Source organism: Primulina eburnea, chromosome 18, assembly GCF_022965805.1.
Source record: "Primulina eburnea isolate SZY01 chromosome 18, ASM2296580v1, whole genome shotgun sequence".
NCBI lineage: Eukaryota > Viridiplantae > Streptophyta > Magnoliopsida > Lamiales > Gesneriaceae > Primulina > Primulina eburnea.
This window is the reverse complement of record NC_133118.1, coordinates 32,365,880-32,385,870: the sequence shown is the minus strand read 5'-3', so window position 1 is coordinate 32,385,870 and position 19,991 is coordinate 32,365,880. Positions and strand designations below refer to the sequence as shown.

The window sequence follows — 19,991 nt, the reverse complement described above, 5'->3', positions numbered from 1 at the left end:
TCTTTGGTTGTCTCCTCCATGAGAGATTATTTAACTATTTCTATTTTAAAATGTCTATAATATAATGGATTGGAGGTGATAAATCATGCTGCCATAATTGAAATTAATCATGTGAAATAATAAAATAATCATTTTTCATATTCGTGGAGAAATTTATTGTTTGAGGCAACTTTATGCTGATGATATGGTGCTTTAATGAAAGTCATAAGTTAAAATTTAAAAGTAATTATTTGCTTGGGTTAGTAAGATATATGTCGTGATCATATAATTTCTTATTTTTTCGATTTTTTTTATTTATGACTGTTTTATTTGACTTTTAAAAAAAAATGATAATGGCATGAGTAGAAATGTTGGATTAAGCATACTATATGTATGAGAAAACTATCGTTATTGTAAATGATCTTCCGAGAAGCTCTTGTATATCAAATTATTGATGTTATGTAGTATGATCTGGTTAGTTTGGTAAATCATAAAAGAGATACATTAAATCTTAATGAGTAAAACTGGACTCTATAGAGGACAACATGTCACCAACAAGTAGGTGTCGCCCCTCATCTCTAACCTCCGTTTAATATAGAGTTTTGCGATGTCAAGTATAAGGAATAAAAATTGTTTTTGACTATAAGTTATAATTTTTGATATGATGATAAAAGATTGACCCTGAAAAGACAATCTATTAATTGAGAGGGTTATATTAATATAAAGTTCTAAACTTTGGATGATGTTAAACGAGCATGTTATATATCGATATATTTGTTTGATAAAGGTTATAGAGAAAATTATATTTTTGGTTATGTAATTTGCACGTTTTCTACTTTTGGTCATGTTAATAATGAATTTGCATTTTAGCCATTTAACTTACCATTTTTTTATTTGTGGTCATATTAAATATGTATTTGAATTTTATTCATGTAATTTGTAATTTTTGGTCTCTTTTTTTACCAGAGTTCATCATTTAAATTGCTTATGTGACGACGTGGATGATGAGATAGATTTTTTAAGGAAAATCACACATGTGTCATTTTTTTCGATTATCATTTGGAAGAAAACACAACGGACTTTAGTTAAAAAAAAAATCACTATACATAGAATGAAAAATAATATTTTTAGAATAAAAATGAATTTTTTTTATGGGTCAAGTTTAGGAATGTAAATGAGCCGAGCCGAGCCGAACAGTATCAGGCTCGGGCTCGGCTCGTTAAACTATTTTCTCGGCTCGGGCTCATTACAAGCCTTTGGTTTGAAGCTCGGGCTCGGCTCGTTCGGAAGTTATGAAGCTCGGGCTCGGCTCGAGCTCGGCTCGTTAATGGCTCGTTTATCTCGTTTAATGAGCCTGGCTCGGGTTCGGCTCGTTAAACAAGCTCGTTAAGCGAGCTCGTTTCTGCTCCGAATCCAACTCCAAACCACAAAGTTATGCAAAGTGGCATTCAATGAAAAAATCTTCAAATCTACGTTCATCTCCAATTCAATACTACCCTTATTACAATACAGAAGAAAGGCTTTATTTGAAGAGGAGTTCCAGCAGATCATATGTCAATGGTGTTAAAATTAGTCTCGTTTTGAATATTCCTCCTACTTACCTTGCTAAAGGTACAGTAAAAATTTTCTTTGGGATCGGTTCTTTTTTCTAATGATCAAATAAGAATTTGGGATCGGTTCTTTTTTCTAATGATCAAATAAGAAAAAAACAACTTAATTAAACCCAACAACCTAATAGGAAATCAACATGATAAAACATAAAAGAATTACCCAACAACCTTATAACTCATTAATTATCTCAAATTCGAGCTCACGATCTACCTAAACGAGCCGAGCTCGAGCTCGAGCCCGAGCTCGTGAACCACTTAAACGAGCCGAGCTCGAGTTCGAGCTCGAGCTCACGAGCCAGCTAAACGAGCCGAGCTCAATTTTGAGCTCACGAACCTATTATCGAACATGTTCCCGAGCTAACGAGCCGAACATCATTAATCTCAAGCTCGGCTCAACAAAATTGTCGAGCCCAAAATAAGGCTCGGGCTCGGCTCGATAATCTTAACGAACGAGCCCGAACGAGCTTTTTAACGAGCCGAGATCCGAAAAGCTCGCGAACAGTTCGGTTCATTTACATCCCTAGTCAAGTTGAGTAAAAGATTCATATCATAAAATTGAATATTAGACGATCTTACAATACAATGAAATCAACCCACAAACTAATTCCCTTGCTTAAATGAGGCTGGCCACTATATATTAGAGTATGTCTCTTGTGAAATGGTCTCACGAATCTTTATATGTGAGACGGGTCAACCCTACCGATATTCACAATAAAAAGTAATACTCTTAACATAAAAAGTAATAACTTTTCATGAATGACCAAAATAAAATATCTATCTCACAAAATACGACACGTGAGACCGTCTCACACAAGTTTTTACCTATATATTATTATTTTCTCGTGGCCTCAGATTTTCAAAACCTTTGGCCGAACAATCAAACAATTCCTTATATCCCCCTTATTACTAATTAAATGTTCATTCTTAATTATTGAATTAATTATTTTATTGACAAATAATTCAGTGGACGAAGAAGACTCCATCAACCCAAAATTATGGGACCAGACGGAAAAATTTGTCACTCACCCATACTACGCATATTTATATTCAAATAAAATATAATTTTAGATATAATTTTTTTAAAAAAATTATAGCTATCCTTATGTGGATCGACTAATTTGAAATTTATCAGCAATATTCGATGAATTCAGAAGCTGCTAGTGAAAAAAATGGATAAAAAAAAAAAAATCTCCAAGCAACATAACAACAACCTAAAATAGGTCGATTTATATGATTAAAATTTCAATTTTGTCGTTCAGCTGTCACGTACGATGTGTTTTATGAATGTTATATTGTAACCAGAAAGATTGCTAAATCATGTTATTTATTACATACAAATTACGTTTGTACAACCATTTGTTATTTTTATAAGCCTAAACAATATGAAATTAATGTAGAAAATAACGCATTTATTAATTAAGCTTAATTCAAATACATTTACGAAGACTTAATTGGTTGAGATTGGGCTTATTCTGATATCCGTATCCATCCATCCCCATTGACAGTCTAGTAGCCCAACTAAACCTAAACCCAAATATATGGCCCAATTAAGATTATTTATCAAATAAATCGAAATTATTAAATAAATATCAAAAATAATATCTTCGATATTATTATAGCAATAATTATATAATAATACCAGAAATAAATTTATTTTAAAGAAGTAAATAGAGAAAATTAAATACTTATTAGTTGTCGTCAATCATATGTCTTCTTCAGTAAAAGCATGAAAATTAAATAAAAATATTTAATAATAATTGCCCAAAAGCTCCTTGTAGAACTAAATTACACCCACCACATTAAAGGATATTTTTATTTCCATTAAATAGCCACTCAATTATTTTGAATTTAAAATTAATAAATATCATTAATTATTCAATAAAATTTATATGATATAACGAAAAAATAGTTTTTTTAAAAAAAAAAAATTATTGTATTGCCATAAATGATATAATTATCGAGGAGTAGGTCTCGTGTGAGACGGTGTCACGAATCTTTATCTGTGAGACAGGTCAATCCTACCCTTATGCACAATAAAAAATAATACTCTTAGCATAAAAAGTAATATTCTTTCATTGATGACCCAAATAAGAGACCCGTCTCATAAAATACGACCCGTAAGACCGTCTCACACGAGTTTTTGTTATTGTCCACTCCTAAAGTTTATATATTTTTAAATTATTTTATATTCTTTATTTTCGATTATAAATACCTCTCATCCCATTGTACAAGTCGACATAGAAAGTCCCAAAAAAAAAAACCCCAATATATTAAAATTAAAATATGTTTTAAAAAAAGAAAAAAAAAGTGATGCCTACGCAAATCCAAAAATCATTTCAAGAATACCTCTCGAAAATCAAAATCTCCAACAAACAAATCCAATTGCGGTGGAAGAGCGGTAGACATGCCAAAACGTCGTCGGACGGTGGCCCAAATGACGCCGTTGCGTTCTCCGGCGTTGATCAGTTCTTATTTGAGAATTTCAGCTCGCTGTACCAGCTGGAGGAGCATGAAGAAGATGCCTTGAAGGGCTACACGACGCCGTTTCCCTTCGATTCTCCGAAGCTAATCGGCACGCCGCCGCCTGAGAATTTGTGCGGCTCTGCTAGGTTCTTCGTGGCTGCCGGCTCGTCCAGCTCGCTGATAACGGATGAAGCGTTTTCTTCGTCAACCTCCGGCTTCACAACGGGTTCATCCGCGCCGGAGAAAGCGGAGCAGAGTATCGCTGAGGAAGAACCGAAGGCGGCGGGGGGAGACTTCTTCGCGATCCTGACGTATTCTCTGAGCCCGTATGAGGACTTCCGCCGATCGATGCAGGAGATGGTGGAGGCTCGTCTGGAGCAGGAAGGGGAAGTGGACTGGGAATTTATGGAGGAGCTCCTGTTTTGTTATTTGGATTTGAATAACAAGAGCTCGTACAGGTTCATACTGCACGCATTCGTGGACTTGGTCGTAGTCCTGCGTGGGGATTCCGAGAGGCTCCCGGCCAGCCGTCCGCCGTGGAGCGGCGGAGGTGGCAGAACGCGGATGAAAGACCAGAAGTAAATGCATGCATGGACTTTTCTACTGTGTTTTGACATATTAAAAATGTAAAAAAAAAATGTACATATATCTTAATGAAAAACTTGTGTGAGACGGTTTCACATGTCGTATTTTGTGAGACATATATCTTATTTGGATCATCCATGAAAAAAATATTATTTTTTTATTTAAAATTATTACTTTTTATTTTGAATATCGGTAGAGTCGACCCATCTCATAAATAATTTTTTTTTTAGACCGTCTCACAAGACACCTAATCTTACTTTAATTAATGTCTTTTATTTGATTTGATTAACTAATTTTTTCATTATTTTTTGAAGAATAGGTCTCTTGTGAAAATAGTCTCACGAATCTTTATATTTGAGACGGATCAACTCTACCGATATTTACAATAAAAAAAAGTAATGCTCTTAGCATAAAAAATAATAATTTTCATGGATGAATCAAATAATATATCTGTCTCATTAAATACGATTCATGAGACCGTCTCACACAAATTTTTGCCTTTTTTAAAAGAAAATTTAAATTAAAGAAATTAAATTTTTGTTTTACAAAAAATACGAGAACGGTTTCCACTCAAATCTACAATAATTTCAATTAAAAAAATAAATTTTTATCCATAATTTTTAATTTATCATTTCATCTGATGAGTAAGTAATGAATATTAAATAACATGAAAATAATCGATATATTGTCAATTTAATCATTTTAAATTTGTAAATAGGTTAATATATTGATTATTTGACTTTTTCAAAAAAAAAAAATCATTATATAATATAGAATTAACATAGTTTCCACGACATTAAAATATTCAATTCGAAATCAAGAACGATATTAAAAATTAATTTGTTGGAATGTTATTTATTTAATATTTATTATTTAGGGGCTGATGGAGTACTAATATATGAGTTTCTAAAATAGGTCAGCAACAATGAATTAAAGTAAGTAATATAATTTCATACGAACTATATTATATATTAGCAATAAATGGAAATAAATTCTGCAATACAAAAGGTTGCGTTATCAATCATTCATCAAACTAGATAGGTGTATTAATTAGTGTCAAATCTAACCACATTTATAACCAAAAAATATATTAAAAAAATATCTTGATGAGATAACTAAAAGAATATTTAAATAAAATTTGACAAAGACTTGTGTGAGACGATATCACGGATCGTATTTTGTGAGACGAATCTCTTATTTGGATCATCTATGAAAAATATTACTTTTTATGCTAAGAGTATTACTTTTTATTGTGAATATCAGTATGGTTGACCAGTCTCACAGAAAAAGATTCGTGAGACCGTCTCATAAGAGACATGCTCCTCGATTCCAAGGTATGAAAGTGATACACAATTTCTTGCTTAATAATAAGGGAGTTATTTTTGTATGATGGAACCCATTGAAGGTTGATGTCAATATAATTCATAATAAACTATTTCACGTTAAATATTAAATATATGATATCATATATTGGAACAAAACATTAAATCAAACCGAACCACTCGATGCCCGCCCGCTGTGGATTACGTTTAAAAGCGACGGCATGCATATATCTACTCAATTGTTAGTAAGCCTCAAGCCAACGAGAATTCAGAGATTTTAGCTACATTAGATATGTTACACCGGAGGTGGTATCCACCGTAGGGATGACAATGGGTCGGGTCCATCAAAACCTGAGACTCGAACCGTCAATCATAACAAGAAATAAACGAGTAATTCAAATTAAGGCTCTTGTTACAAATTTATAATCAAAATATTTTTCTTAAAACTTTTCCACATCACTAAACAGTGTAAGATATAATGATATTTTTTCCGTTTGAATATTTATCTATAAATAAAATAAACGATGAGATAAAATATATTAAGTATATACTTTGCTCTATTATTATAAATGCATTTGAAACCTTTTTTTCATACTCATACACGTCCCAAATAAGTAGGGTCCAAATACAAGTTAGACCTAGACTCATTGTCATCCCCAACTCACCATTCATTTGGTGTTTGTTGTTGCAGACTAAATGAATGGTGGATGCTATTCCGGGTGTGACTCAGGCAATTTTAATTCAGGAAATTGACCTTCAGTCCTCAGCCGTCGATTTTTTTTGTGTTCAGTCCCTGGGTACTTTTTTAGTACCACATTTCCACATGAAGTGTACCGCATTTTGTATGACATAATATCACAATTTTGTAAATAGGGAGTGAACATAAAGAAATGTTTTGATTGAAGATTTTTCACCAACTTCCCCATTTTAATTTGCTGTGGCCACATTAAGTAATGCTTTGATACATAGGTACATTGCAATTATAAAACTGAAAAATAGTTTGAAAAAGGGCTGTATTTTTTTATCTAGTAATTATTATTATCCACAGCTATCAAAAACAATTATTAATCAGTCTGTTCTCAAGATTCATGTTACATTCATGTATGAATATAATAGTGCATGTTTCATCTTTTATCTGTACAGTTAATCCAACAAGAAACATTGTATCGCAATATGAGACATGTTAAATCGGACAAATTAAATAAGATAAACGCAAGGCCATTTGAAGCTAAGGTACGAAGTATCTTAATGTACATTAAAATCAACTACAAAGTCACATTCATAGACGTTAAATACATTTATTATAACCAAAATGATGAAATATAAGATTAGACAAAACCTGGTGAAGTCGCACCTTCTATTTTTATATTCTAATAGTTTGGGGTGGATGCCTTCTTGCAGCAACTTCTGAAATATAATAGCAGTTTTGAAGCTCCTTTAACTCGAAAATTGCACGGTGTGGACGAACTTGTTTTCTAATGCAAGAAGGGTCTGCCTTTCTCATCTCCTCTGTTAACAAAACTAAGGTAGTAAAATGTCAACAGACCCTTCAGCTAGGTGACGGTTTTAGTGTATCAACCATCAAAAACTAACTTCTATAACGAAAGTTGTGTATCATCCCATAATTCTGAATACCTTTTCAGGCAGGCGCCCTCAAATCCTTCAAAAGTGTAATAAAAAGAGAATCACTATTTCACAACTACGCTCACTAAAAGTTGGCTTACAGCATTTAACGATAATAATTATATGAACAAGGCCACAAAAGAAATGAATTATTAAAGCTAGGGAGAAAATTAAGCTATCATGATTAATCCCACAAATTTCAAGAACTTTTAGCCTCTTCTCACTAGAGAGATTATTTTCTCTAAATCCTCACTGGAATAAACACATACTCTCCAGTCAAGAAATTGTGGTAGAGGGAAGAAACGAGATAACAACACTGATATTTAATAATAAATGACATTCAGAAATATATAATTCCTGGAGCAAGGGATAATTCCTTACTTTAAATGACAGCCTCATTTCTGTCAGTGGCCATGCATGAGTAATGTTCGTACAAAGATTGATATTTTACCGGAACATACTCCTTGAATCTGTTGACAAACAACAAAGCTAATTGAGAAGTTGATGATAGTCTTTATTAAGAAATCATAAACAAATCCGAGGCAGATAAAGAAGTTCTATGCTTTCAGAAACCTCTGCTCCTAAAAACTCTCTCCCCTTATCCCCGTGTTCCAGAGAGGGACCTACTAAAACAGGATGAATATCTTTAAATATTCAGTAAAATAAAGCATGCATATTATTGTTCTACACCTCTTCCTCCCAGCCAAATAGTTAGATGTGACCAGAAATAGATTTTCAAGGTCTCTCACTAACAGTGGCCAACTATGGAGGAGCAAAACAACACCATCAATCTAAAGTATTTCCTCCTTATAGATAAAGAAACAAATTAACAATATTAAGCACTTCGGTGTCATCACTACACCTCCACAATCCACTTTCCATAATCACTTTCTCCTCTCTCTATCATAACCTTTACCCACTTTTAACTAAAGAACATATTTGTTACAGAACTTATGATCCTGCTTTCTTTTAATAATTTTGGACGAGGAGTCACATCTTGCCTCCTCCCAACATGCTCACCTCCTTCCACCATGGCCATTTCATCTCAAGATAAAACTTATATGGACTCCGAGATTATCAGTTGAAAAACAATATTGCTAGTGGGAACCAGAGACTTGTGTAATCTAGAACACGTCCAAAAGACAATGGAGAGATAGATGACAGTAAGAAAAACATTATAATCAAATATATATAATACCCGTGAAGAAGGGAGATCCTGTCAGGAAAAGAAAATAATCTTGCAATTGATTGCAGAACATGGCCAATTTTCATTGCTTTTGACTTCAGTGCCTTCATAAAGTTCACAAATTCTTTATACTCGGCATCATTAAGCTTTTCTCGGACCTACAAGGTACATGTAAATAGATTGTTAGATTAGGGCATATGATGCATATCAAGTTAGAAGTCACAAAGTAATACTCCAGTATCAAGAAGATAGAACAGTAGCAAAGACACTTAGACAAAGTCAGTGGTAATAGCAATTACCAAAACATTCCCAAATGCAGATGCCTAGTTAAGTCCTATCCCAGATAATGAGGAAAAAGGAGAAAAAAAACCTCCACCTGAGAGAGAAAAGCTGATCCCCTTTTCTCATCATTATGAGGCACGGTCTGAGAAACAACTTCCTTCTGTAAGTGTTCCCAATTTGTAAGTGCCAAATTTTTCTTTTGGGCAAAAAATTCATCACCAACCAGGACTTCTACATTTTCTTGATGATTCTGAGTACCGACATTCTCGGTCACTTGAAGGTGTTCAGATTTTACTAAAATTTTCAACTGCTTTTCAAACTCATAATCTTTTGATTGATTAGGCCCTGTTATCAATAAGCTAGGTTTCTTCGATGAGCAAGGTGCAATCAGTTCACCGGTATCTCCATCCAAACCATCTATATTTTGGTTTGCACTTGAGATCAAAATTCTTTTCCTTGGGTTTATATCACTCGAGCAAATCATGGGTGAATCTCGAAAATGCTTGTCTGGAGTCAGATGAGAGCGGTTGGCAGGAACTATCTCTCTGAGCTTGCCAGAAATATTTCCTTTTTTGATTTGTTTAACAGAAGATGCTGTCTCCAAGGAGAATGTAGGGTGTATGGATGTTGTCTGAAGACAATTCAAAGAGAAAAAGGAAATGTGTATCAACTGAATAAGACACGGCATCAGTTCTAATTCAAATAAAATAGTATCACGGTAAAATTGAAATTTACCTGGGAAACAAGAGGCTTGTTAAGGTGAAACTTGCCCAGAAGTTGGCTTTCTGAAACTTTCAGATTTTCTGCAATGATCAACATGTAACTACAGAATTGTCCTTACCCAAATATATCTGATGTCAATGGTATTCTGGGAAATATATAACACACTAAACTGTATCATATTGTCTTATGCACCGAAAAAGGGTAACTAGAAAAGTTCATCCTTTTTCATCAAACCCATGGGCAAATGTTGGCTACAGCCTTGATCTATTTGGAATTCGACTGTGGATTTGTCTTTCATATTTGGTTCAAAACATAAGGTTAGCACGCTAACTTTAGAAGGTTTACAAGGCTTGTGAATGAAAAAATTGTTCTGTCAAACTCCCTAAAATAAACATCAGATTATATTCATACAAAGTGCTCATTTATTTGTTAGGTTGATATTAGCATAGCTTCATCTGATCAACTTATTTCTCATAAGTTACTCTGGGGCTCCCCTCAATGTGGTTATCCTTTGAATCAGCAAAGCCAGATTTGCCCACAAATCCCCTTATCTATTTGTGACATGAACAAAGGACCAAAACTTCAAACAATAGACAATGCTTCTAAATGAAAAACATGTAGACAGATATGCGAAGTGAAAATCGACTATAACTCTGCACATGCTCTCAAATTTGTAATTCAGAGCATCTCATGACTCATAACCACTTAGAAAGAGAACTAAAACAGGAAATATAGCGATTCAGAACCACATTACTTTGCAATGTACAAGAACTCCGCATGGCGTACATGATTATGAAACATTATACAGGACGAAAAATAAATTTCGTTACACTTGGCAGAAACAAGTGTTGGATCTATCATAAATTACATTGAAACAAGCACAAGAAAATTTAGCACTCCAACATTAGCAAACCAAAGAATCCTTACCCTGATAATCATTTCGTGCCAATTCTAGTTTTGTAGGGCCCCGAGTTCCTCCATCTCGAAAAAATCGAGTCAATGTGTAAACTACATCACCAAATTTCGAGTAACACTGCAACACAAGTTGAGGTTAAAATTTTTGTTAAATAAGAGAAGCAAACGACCCCACAAAACAGACAAACCTACTTTCATATGAGGTTGTATCCACTGGGAGATTTGAGACTGACGGTTCGAATATGTGAACCTAGTTATGATTCAGAAGATGAATTATCATGGCGTACTTAAATATATCCGTACATGTTTGATCAATTGAAGCCACATAATCATATCATATCACTGAAAGTAATCATTTTGTGGACAAATATTGGACTAGATACTACATTAGACATCAATGAAATACTAGGTTTCAATAAATGTTCGTCTATGGGAAAAATATTACAAGTAATTGCAAGTTAGTTTTCGAGTAAATTAAATTGGGTACCTTCTGTTGTCACTATTTTGTGATATTAGACAATATATTGTAATGGGAAGTTTTTTTTGGAGACTTCAAATCAACCATGCTGGAAAACCTGGAGTGTTATCACACAGTAATCGTTTGTAGGTGTGATAACACTCCAGGTTTTCCAGCATGGTTGATTTGAAGTCTCCAACAAAAAACTTCCCATTGCAATCTAACAATATCAGAAACTCAATATTTTGTTTGAAGGTCGATGGATATTGTCTATTATCACGAAATAGTGACAACAGAAGGTGCCCGATTTAATTTACTCGAAAAACTAACTTACAATTACTTGTAACCATAAGATCACAATAATTTCCTCCACTCTAGCATCAATATCAAAGATGCAGTCGTCAACCCACAACTACCTCTCATCACAAAATATAATTGCTCCATAATCATGTTGATGACGAATGACTCGACCAACAGCCTGATTTACAGCCCGTGATGCTTGTTGAGAGTACCACTCTTCTCCAGTCAAACCCTGTCCATTCACAGAGACGTCAGTAAAATTTCATGATATTTAAGCATCGTAAAAAAGTATCACATAAAAGATCCATTTATCTAAATATCTTAGCAACCAGAATACCTTGATGTTGATCATTTTAGAGTGTGCCTGTTGATCCAAGTATTCACGCTTCAGGCGAACCTGTCTCCCCGCCAATAACAGAAAATAGCTCCTTAGAAATTTAAGGTGGTGGGGATGCAGGTGTGGTTAAAGTCGAATCAATATGTGAGTTACCACTAGCGCACTTCTCATACCGGAAGTGAACCATGTTAGAGTCATCTCACCGTCAATTTTCTTGAAAATGAAAAGCAAGATATATTTCACCGCAAAACATATATTTTTTTCTAAAATAAAATGGTCATTTATCCAGTCAGCGCCAAATCATAGTAACAAAAATCTCACAACCCAATGAAAGAACTTTTGTACGATTTTTTGTGTAAGCTCACATTCAATGATGCTAAAATTCAAGTCAAGCAGTTCATGGAATAAATGATTATAGACTTAACAATGGTTTTTGTAAGGTGCGCAAATAAGCCTGAAAAAAAACATACAAGATGGTGATCACAATTTAGCCACTAGAAAATACACGGAAAAAAAACTATAAAAACACAACATTATATGCCAGGACAGATTCCCCCATGTAAAGAATAAAGAAAGAAGTTAACATTGACAAGAGAACTCGTTAAGGTGGCAAACTGGTTTGGTTTGGGCCATGGACCAAAATTAACCCAGCCAGGTATAATCAGTTTTCCTAAATTTTGACTCGATAGCTACCCTAATCCGGTTGGCAGGCCCAGTCTGGGGTGGATTGAGACCAGTGAACTTTTGTAGGTGAAAATGGACATATATACCGTATACGCGACAAAAGGACAAACCTTGGGTTCATTCATGGCAGCAAATGGCAAGCCAGTGATGACCACAGCTCTGCCAGCATGGTCAGCAAAATCCAAGCCTTCACTCACCTATTAATATATGCTAGAAATTATAACAAAGTTCATCTTACACACGTAAGCAGCAGACACATCTTGCCTGCTACAATATTTTTGTGAAGAAATACAGTTTTCAAAGTACCAAATAAAGGCGAAAGATAAGAATGAAGCAGACTAAACCATTTGAAAGGATTCATAAAAATGGGCCAAATAGTTCCCCAACAGATTTCGTGTAAATTTCAGCTGAGTTAGGCCAGATATGCTTAAAAATCCATATGATACATGTGATGACAAATTAGATCATGTCACGAACTTGATTAATGTTTCCATGTGCCTCCATGACTCAATATACTTAGGCATGATAAACCATAAGACATTGCTAGACCAGGTATCAGATAAATATTCAGCATTGTGCTCTTATGAGAATGTAACACGATTTTGTCTTCTTATCCATATACTGTGTGATTACAGTTTTCTAATGCATATTTAACGGAAATGAACGTGATCAGTAGATCGTTAGTCGTTATCATTATTTGTTGTTTATTTTAGTGAGTATGGATGCTCTGCGGGGCGAACGGCCTGACCAAGTTTCGGTAAATATACTTGATTCATAAACACGTCCTAAATAAAGCTATTTTAATAATTTCCCAAGAAAAGAATATTTAGGGTCTCAGTATAAAAACCAAGATCGATACATAAATTTAAGGTGAAATCATGCAAACCCAAGAAAAAATATTCCAATACATTTATACAATTTGTCTTATTATCCATATACTGTGCGAAAACCATTTTCTGATGCACATTTAACTGAAATGAACATAATTTGTAGATTGTTACCATCACTTGTTTGTTTTCTTTTAGCAAGTATGGATGCTCTGCGGAGTCAAACAAAAGCATTTCAAACCAATATTTTTGCAGTATGACAAGATCAGACGTAAACAATCTAACGACTTTTGAAATACATGTGAAATATGTTGTTTTTGGATGGTTCAACTATACAAGCATGCATATGTAAAGATTTAAATGAAACAAGCCATATAGTCTGGAGGACAAAAGAAACTAGCAAGTTTACTCAGGTATAACCAGACCTTTCCGCGACAAACAGCAAAAAATATAGCTCCTGAAGTTGTTGCCTCCTTTAACTTTGTCGTATAATCCTGTTCGATAATATATGGATTGGCTAAAATCTTTCAGATAAAACTTCTTGATAGAAGAAGCATAAACAACAGATCTTGGATTCAGACAACTTACTTCAATTGCCAAAGAAAAAAGTGAGCCTTGCCTAGGTTCCACAACAGGTGACTTGAACTTGCACATTCTTTCCCAGACTGTATTTGAATTAGCTAAATTTTGTTGGCCCTGCAAATGTGGGGTTCCAACAATCAAAGGAAATCCAGGCAAACCAATTTTATCCCTGAACTTAGATGCCTTACATTAGTTTTCCAGCAGTTGATGCATTGCTCCATAAGGTAGTAAGATGGGAAAAATACTAAGAGCCCATCTGGTACAATTCTAGCAAAATTGACTGGGACATCAATTACAATTTAGTATGTCTTCAAATAAATTCTTACAACAAAATTGTCGTCTATGGTATATTTCAATCTGCCAAATAAAAAAAAAGTAGCACCGTTGATCTTGTTATCTCTGTGAAATATACATACCAATGGCATTGCCAAGTTCCAGCTTGTACTCAGCAGAACCACGATTGCGATAACAAGAATTGAAAGAATAGCCAGATGGCCCAACTGGTGCAACTCCAGCCCATATCTGATTTCCCGATATAACGTGAGGATTCTCCAACCGAACAGGAAATTCTCTACAGCAGGGAAAAATATCAGCAGCTGATTCTGCAAAGCAATTATGAAAAAGATTATGAGAGATCAATGCCTCTATGAACAGTCACTCACAACTTCAATTCTTCTGCAAATGAATTCAGGGGTGATAATGTGCCAGATGTCAAAATGATGGATCCAACACCCAGTCTCAAGAATTCTTCCATCGCAATTCCAGGATTGAAGCACCACCAGCTTAACGTTCTTGATGTTTTCCCTGAATTCTCACACCGATTCATCAACATCTATTAGAAAACTTACTTTGTATTTTCAAAACTTGCTTTGTATTTTCACACATATTCCAAATTACAGGAAAAATAAATAAATTTGCAAATAAAGTTCTACAGCCTTGAGTGAACGTTCAAATTTTCAGATAAAAATGGATTAGAGTTAATGTCCTTGTAGATTTCACTAAAGTCATAGGATTGATGAAATAGATACAGGGTCCAATTGCATATAAGCGACTAAAAGACCAATAAAGAATGGAAAATGCAGGGCATTCTACAAAATTTATTAACATATCCCAGTGCACAGATGGAAAACGGACATGAGCATGATTCATCGCACAAACACTAACATGTTCCTATGCGAATATAATTTGTCACAAGGCATGTAGCCAATGTGTGTGAAAGTAAACAACAAACTTATAACCAAATAATCAAACTATTATGAAATGATGAACATGTGATTAAGCAATAAAATGATCATTTACGAGATTAAAATGATACTGTGGAAGTGATTCAAACTTTTCAATATCAATCAACGGGTAGGTTCATGACCACAACCTAAGTGAATCATGAAAACAAATGTATCACTGAGAATTAACTGCAAGAAGATGCCATAACAATAGACTTGGAACTTTCTTAAACAAATGGTGCAGACTACAAGAATGTACAAATTAAAAGAAATCACAAAATCAGTTAAGTGGAAACATAAAGCTAGATGTTTATCCTTTAATGAGAATGGAGTGCACAAGATACCTCTAAAGGCATCTTTAGCACTAGCTTCAACTTCTTGGACATGAAGCTGTCAAAGGTCAAGTCAAGGTACCATGTAAGTACATATGAGCAGATGAGGTAGCCTGTTGACATGAAACTGTCCAAGCCTGTAAACTCATGATGTTAATATATAATAAAGGGAATTAATTTAACATACCCGATAGTATTGGGCATGAGCAGTACCGTTATCTCTAAATATCAGTCTAAGAATGTCGCCCATGCTCTCTAATCTGCAAACAAATCCATTCGTTTTATTCAGTCCTCCACTTTCACTGGTGTTTGCATCTGATAAAATTATAAGATAATTACAATAAATATTATGTTAGATCATAAATAATGCTAAATTCCATCTTTTCGAATACAATCTTGTCTAGTAAGTTGAAACTGCAGACAGGAATAGAAAGATTGTATTGACAGTCAATTTAGAAACTGCTTACCTTCTTCAAGAAGTACACATGCTTTATCGATGATATTCATGAGCATGGTAGCTGTTTCCTGAGTTATATTTAGCTCAGCCAATAGCTCATATATGTAGGGCCCAGCTTTTGTAAAGCCTAATTCTCTTGATTCAATAGGCACCTCAGCTATTCGTTTCTCCAGCTTCAATAGAAGGGCTGCACAAACACCAACATTGACGATAATTATGATTTAACATCTTGGGCAAACCACTTAAGACTATGCATGATTAAGTAGGAATAAGCTCTTTCAAGTCAACATGCCACTATATTGGAATATGTTTCAAAACAGATAATATTGTTATGGAGAATAAATAATTGAGATTGATAAAAGATTAACGAACGTCAGGGATTAGCTCCATCACTGGTTATTTATAAACCGATTAATTGGGAAGGTATCATCAAGATGAATGCCATTTGTTACCTCGGAGAATAGCAAAATTATCTGGATTACAAGATTTATCACTTGACATGTCCCTTCTAGTAATAGAAAGATCAATGCAATTTTTTGCCTCAGATATGCAAGCTGTCAATAGGCCTGAAGGCAGGTCAAAAGAGGCTGCATCAGCACACAAACCTTCCTGCATTTGTCAAATAATTTTCAGAAGTCAGCAACAAAGCTTATTAAATTTGATTGTTTTTTATAAGAAGATTGACTTGTTCCCGAAATCTGGTAAGCATAGGCATATTCATGAATTGAATGATAAGAAAAACGATGATACAGTCATACGTACTAAGTTGTGAGCTTCATCAAAAATGAGGATGCTGTTATTCCAATCAACGGAGAGTGATTTTCTATTTCCACGATCAATAAGATAGTTGTAGGGTGCAAATAAGATGTCAACCACTTTGTGCAACTCCCTCGACAGGTAATACGGGCACCTAAAATAGTAAAAGAATCATGTGCAAATTCAGCTTTATCAACTGCCTACTATAGATGACATATAAAACGAATAAACCTACGGTCCCGAGCTTCTGCCGAGATTGACCAAGTCCTCTATATCAACTGGATCATCTCCAAGGCTAGAATTATTCTTCAAAAATTCTGTAAACAACAGAGAGGGAATTATATAACCTATGTACATAATTTATGAAATACAAGGAAGCAGAACAACATATTACAATACGGACATAAACAATAAAATACAGAATTCCTACGGTCAGCATCAAAATGATACACACTCTATCAGCCACAAATTTAAAAGCCAAAGATAATTAATTTTGTGCAACATTTGCACATCAGTAACCCTTTCCTCACTGTGAATGTGGTTCTTATTAGTTTCATTCCTTCTTGTTATCATAAACAACTAATATTGCTTTGTTTTTTCTAAAAATAAAGCCCATGTTTGCCATTAACAGCCTAGGGACGAAATTGGAACAAATCAAAACTTTCATAAATTTAGCATCATGCATTTTCAATGATAATTGACTAACTACTTCTTGAAGCCTTTGCAAGTAAACACATCTTAAAATTCATATCATGGAACCAAATCATGTCTTTAACTACTTCAAAAATGTATCGCGCATACCTGTAACACGCGAAAAGTGAGCACAATATCTTTTGGTACGTTTTTTGCATAGGGCATGGCAAGCATTTGTCTGTGTCTTTCCATGAAGTTGGCGTACTTCGTCATGAATGCACAATTGCTCTCGAGATCCTAACACCACCATTTTGGGTCTGAACTTTATTGAGTTAAATCTAAATTAATTCAATATTATCTAGAGAAAAAAATATAAATATTACTGAATGTAAATGTCATTCCATAAAAATAGATCAGTCCATCAAAAATTCATGAGAACTGGCATCAGTTGAAATGAACTAGAACATAATCAGAAACTGTCCCACATGTCTAACAGTCACATGGTATGATTATGAATTACAGGGGAATATATACAAAGTAAGAACACATGCCAGACGTAAATCTGTTCTAGAATGGAAAATGTGACGAATTATTCCTGTGGACAAGTTGCCAATTTTTGTGTCTATATCCAATGCAATCATAGTCCTTATTGCGTGAAAGGTGCAAAAGATATCCAGATATGAACAAGAAAATGAATCAACAATAAATAGGAACCATTAGAAAATAAACACGGCATAAAACCTACAGTGAAATGCTGAAAGAAACTAAAAAGAAATCGTGAACGGCATAAATGGCTTAAGTGGGGATTGAATTGAATGAAAATTCCTGGAACTGCTCTTGAGAGAGCACGGCAAGTAAATAATCAGAAGAATTCTCTCACTAAATTTCAATAAGCGTTCAGAATGAGCAAAAAGTATTTGCAACTATATTTGAACGGAAAGCAAAGACACAATCTTGTCAATAACCATAGCCCCAAAAAGTCAGACTGTTTCACGTTTCTTTTCTATGTAATACATTTCATTTCCTGTTCATCCCTTATCCCGTTATTGTTTTATATATCTTACAGAAAATAAATTATCATTTCACAAGGAATCCAAACACAAACAAAAAAAGGATAATTATTGACCCACGAGTTCCCCTTTCTGGAAGCTTCATGAAGCAAGGCATTCAAACAAATCAGTCCTCAAATTTCAAAGAAACTATAACCAAATAGATCTGACCTATAGTTGGACCTCTTCAACTCTTGTATCACTTGCCGAATCTGGCTGTGGGTGCGAGATGTGTAAATTATGGTGGGATATTTAGAGGATCGGGATTGCGACTGTTCGTCATCTGGAAATTGGCTTCCTCTTACATGACTTCTTTCACTCCAACCTCTTGAAAAATCACCCAAACTTTTCCTCCAAGCTAATGTGGCACATAAAAGACACAATGTCTTTCCGGTTCCAGTGGGACTTTCCAATAGGGCATTACATTTCTGGCATCATAAAAGGTTATACATAACTGAATGAGATTTCAATACCATGGATGTAACAGTTAACGAAATTAGCATCTGATTTTGTGGAAATCCCAAGCATAAAGCAGAATCTGGAGAAACAATCCATATGGTATCTAAAGGAAATAAGAATAACATGACCAACACACGGAATTCAAAACCAAAAATATATCTTTTAGACCAAATTGACACTTTCAACCCAGAAAGAAATAAATAGCGATCCATAATATTCAAGATCCCCACTTGAAAAAAAAAGGTTATCGCCAATGCAAAATAGATTTATTTCAATTGCATAACATCTAACTTAGCCACTTTGGGTATCCGACTTATTCAGATAACCACAGTTTTAGTTGCTGCAAAATGAAAAAATAAGAATACAAGCCTGAAACAGACGATTAAGTGAATCTTTTCTCCCCTCTGCTATGTGTGGCAGGCATAAATCTGGGAGAAGAATTTTACTAGACAATAAGGCGAGAATACGAAAACAAAACGGATTTAACAGATAATCTTACGTCTTGAAGAGACTGGATAACTTTTTCCATGTAAACGAGCTGGCAATCGTAAGCCTCGTAAGGGAAATCCACATCGATTCCCCTGATTTTGTATGTTGGCATGCTTGATTGATTGATCTTTCGGAGTACGCTATGTGGAGAATAATGCTGGACTTGGAGCCCTAACAGCACTGAACTCCTCTTCCCGCCATTTTTGCCATTATAAATAGCACACGACGTCGTATCGCCGTATGGTAGACAGATTTCGTAGAATATTATTTTTTTTTTTTTTATTTCACGTACTTATTAACAGTAATTGTTGATCACCAAGCGAATCTGTCGTGCGCTAGTGAGATTTCCGCCTGTGACCCGGGTTCGATCCCTGGCTACGGTGTTTTCTTTAATATACTCTACTTTTTCTGCAAATTCCTCTCTCAAAATAACATCGATAATATCAAATTTTACTTCAAGTTCGGTTTGGAGAACAAGTCTTCAGATTGAATGAGTTTGGTCGGGATCCGAGAGCTAGTCCCTAACTTGATATCTTGGTGTTTATTCAACTGCATGCCGAATACAAAAAACTTGATATCTTAATACGTTAAGTGATCAAACAAACAATGCTATATAAATTATTAGATACAGATGCATCAAATACCGTCATTCTCGACAAAACATGTTGTGTCATGGAAACAAGTCGCATATCTTCACAATGATATAATATAGTCCACT

At 34.5% G+C, this 19,991-nt stretch overlaps 2 protein-coding genes across 3 annotated transcripts; one reads left to right on the top strand and one right to left on the bottom strand.

The window, feature by feature from the left end:
- Positions 1 to 3,865: 3,865 nt before the first annotated feature.
- On the top strand, positions 3,866 to 4,670 carry LOC140820039 (uncharacterized). Its single transcript, XM_073180338.1, has one exon. The coding sequence runs from the start codon at positions 3,900 to 3,902 to the stop codon at positions 4,632 to 4,634; it is 735 nt and encodes a 244-aa protein (XP_073036439.1). The 5' UTR covers positions 3,866 to 3,899; the 3' UTR covers positions 4,635 to 4,670.
- Positions 4,671 to 7,241: 2,571 nt separating this feature from the next.
- On the bottom strand, positions 7,242 to 19,545 carry LOC140819614 (regulator of telomere elongation helicase 1 homolog). Of its 2 annotated transcripts, none has more exons than XM_073179775.1 (24): positions 19,284 to 19,545; positions 18,497 to 18,753; positions 17,445 to 17,593; positions 16,879 to 16,960; positions 16,650 to 16,797; positions 16,340 to 16,496; positions 15,898 to 16,074; positions 15,618 to 15,745; positions 15,443 to 15,488; positions 14,538 to 14,679; positions 14,292 to 14,446; positions 14,064 to 14,155; positions 13,882 to 13,989; positions 13,719 to 13,787; positions 12,577 to 12,663; positions 11,783 to 11,842; positions 11,562 to 11,677; positions 10,881 to 10,938; positions 10,701 to 10,806; positions 9,786 to 9,853; positions 9,145 to 9,681; positions 8,781 to 8,926; positions 7,964 to 8,052; positions 7,242 to 7,468 (listed from the first exon to the last, which is right to left on the bottom strand). In XM_073179775.1, the coding sequence occupies exons 1-23, from the start codon at positions 19,383 to 19,385 to the stop codon at positions 7,965 to 7,967; spliced, it is 3,078 nt and encodes a 1,025-aa protein (XP_073035876.1). In that variant the 5' UTR covers positions 19,386 to 19,545; the 3' UTR covers positions 7,242 to 7,468; position 7,964. The 2 variants fall into 2 exon arrangements, with proteins under 2 accessions (XP_073035876.1, XP_073035877.1); XM_073179776.1 differs by having other exon boundaries at positions 7,242 to 7,480; positions 19,284 to 19,521.
- Between the last annotated feature and the right edge of the window lie 446 nt (positions 19,546 to 19,991).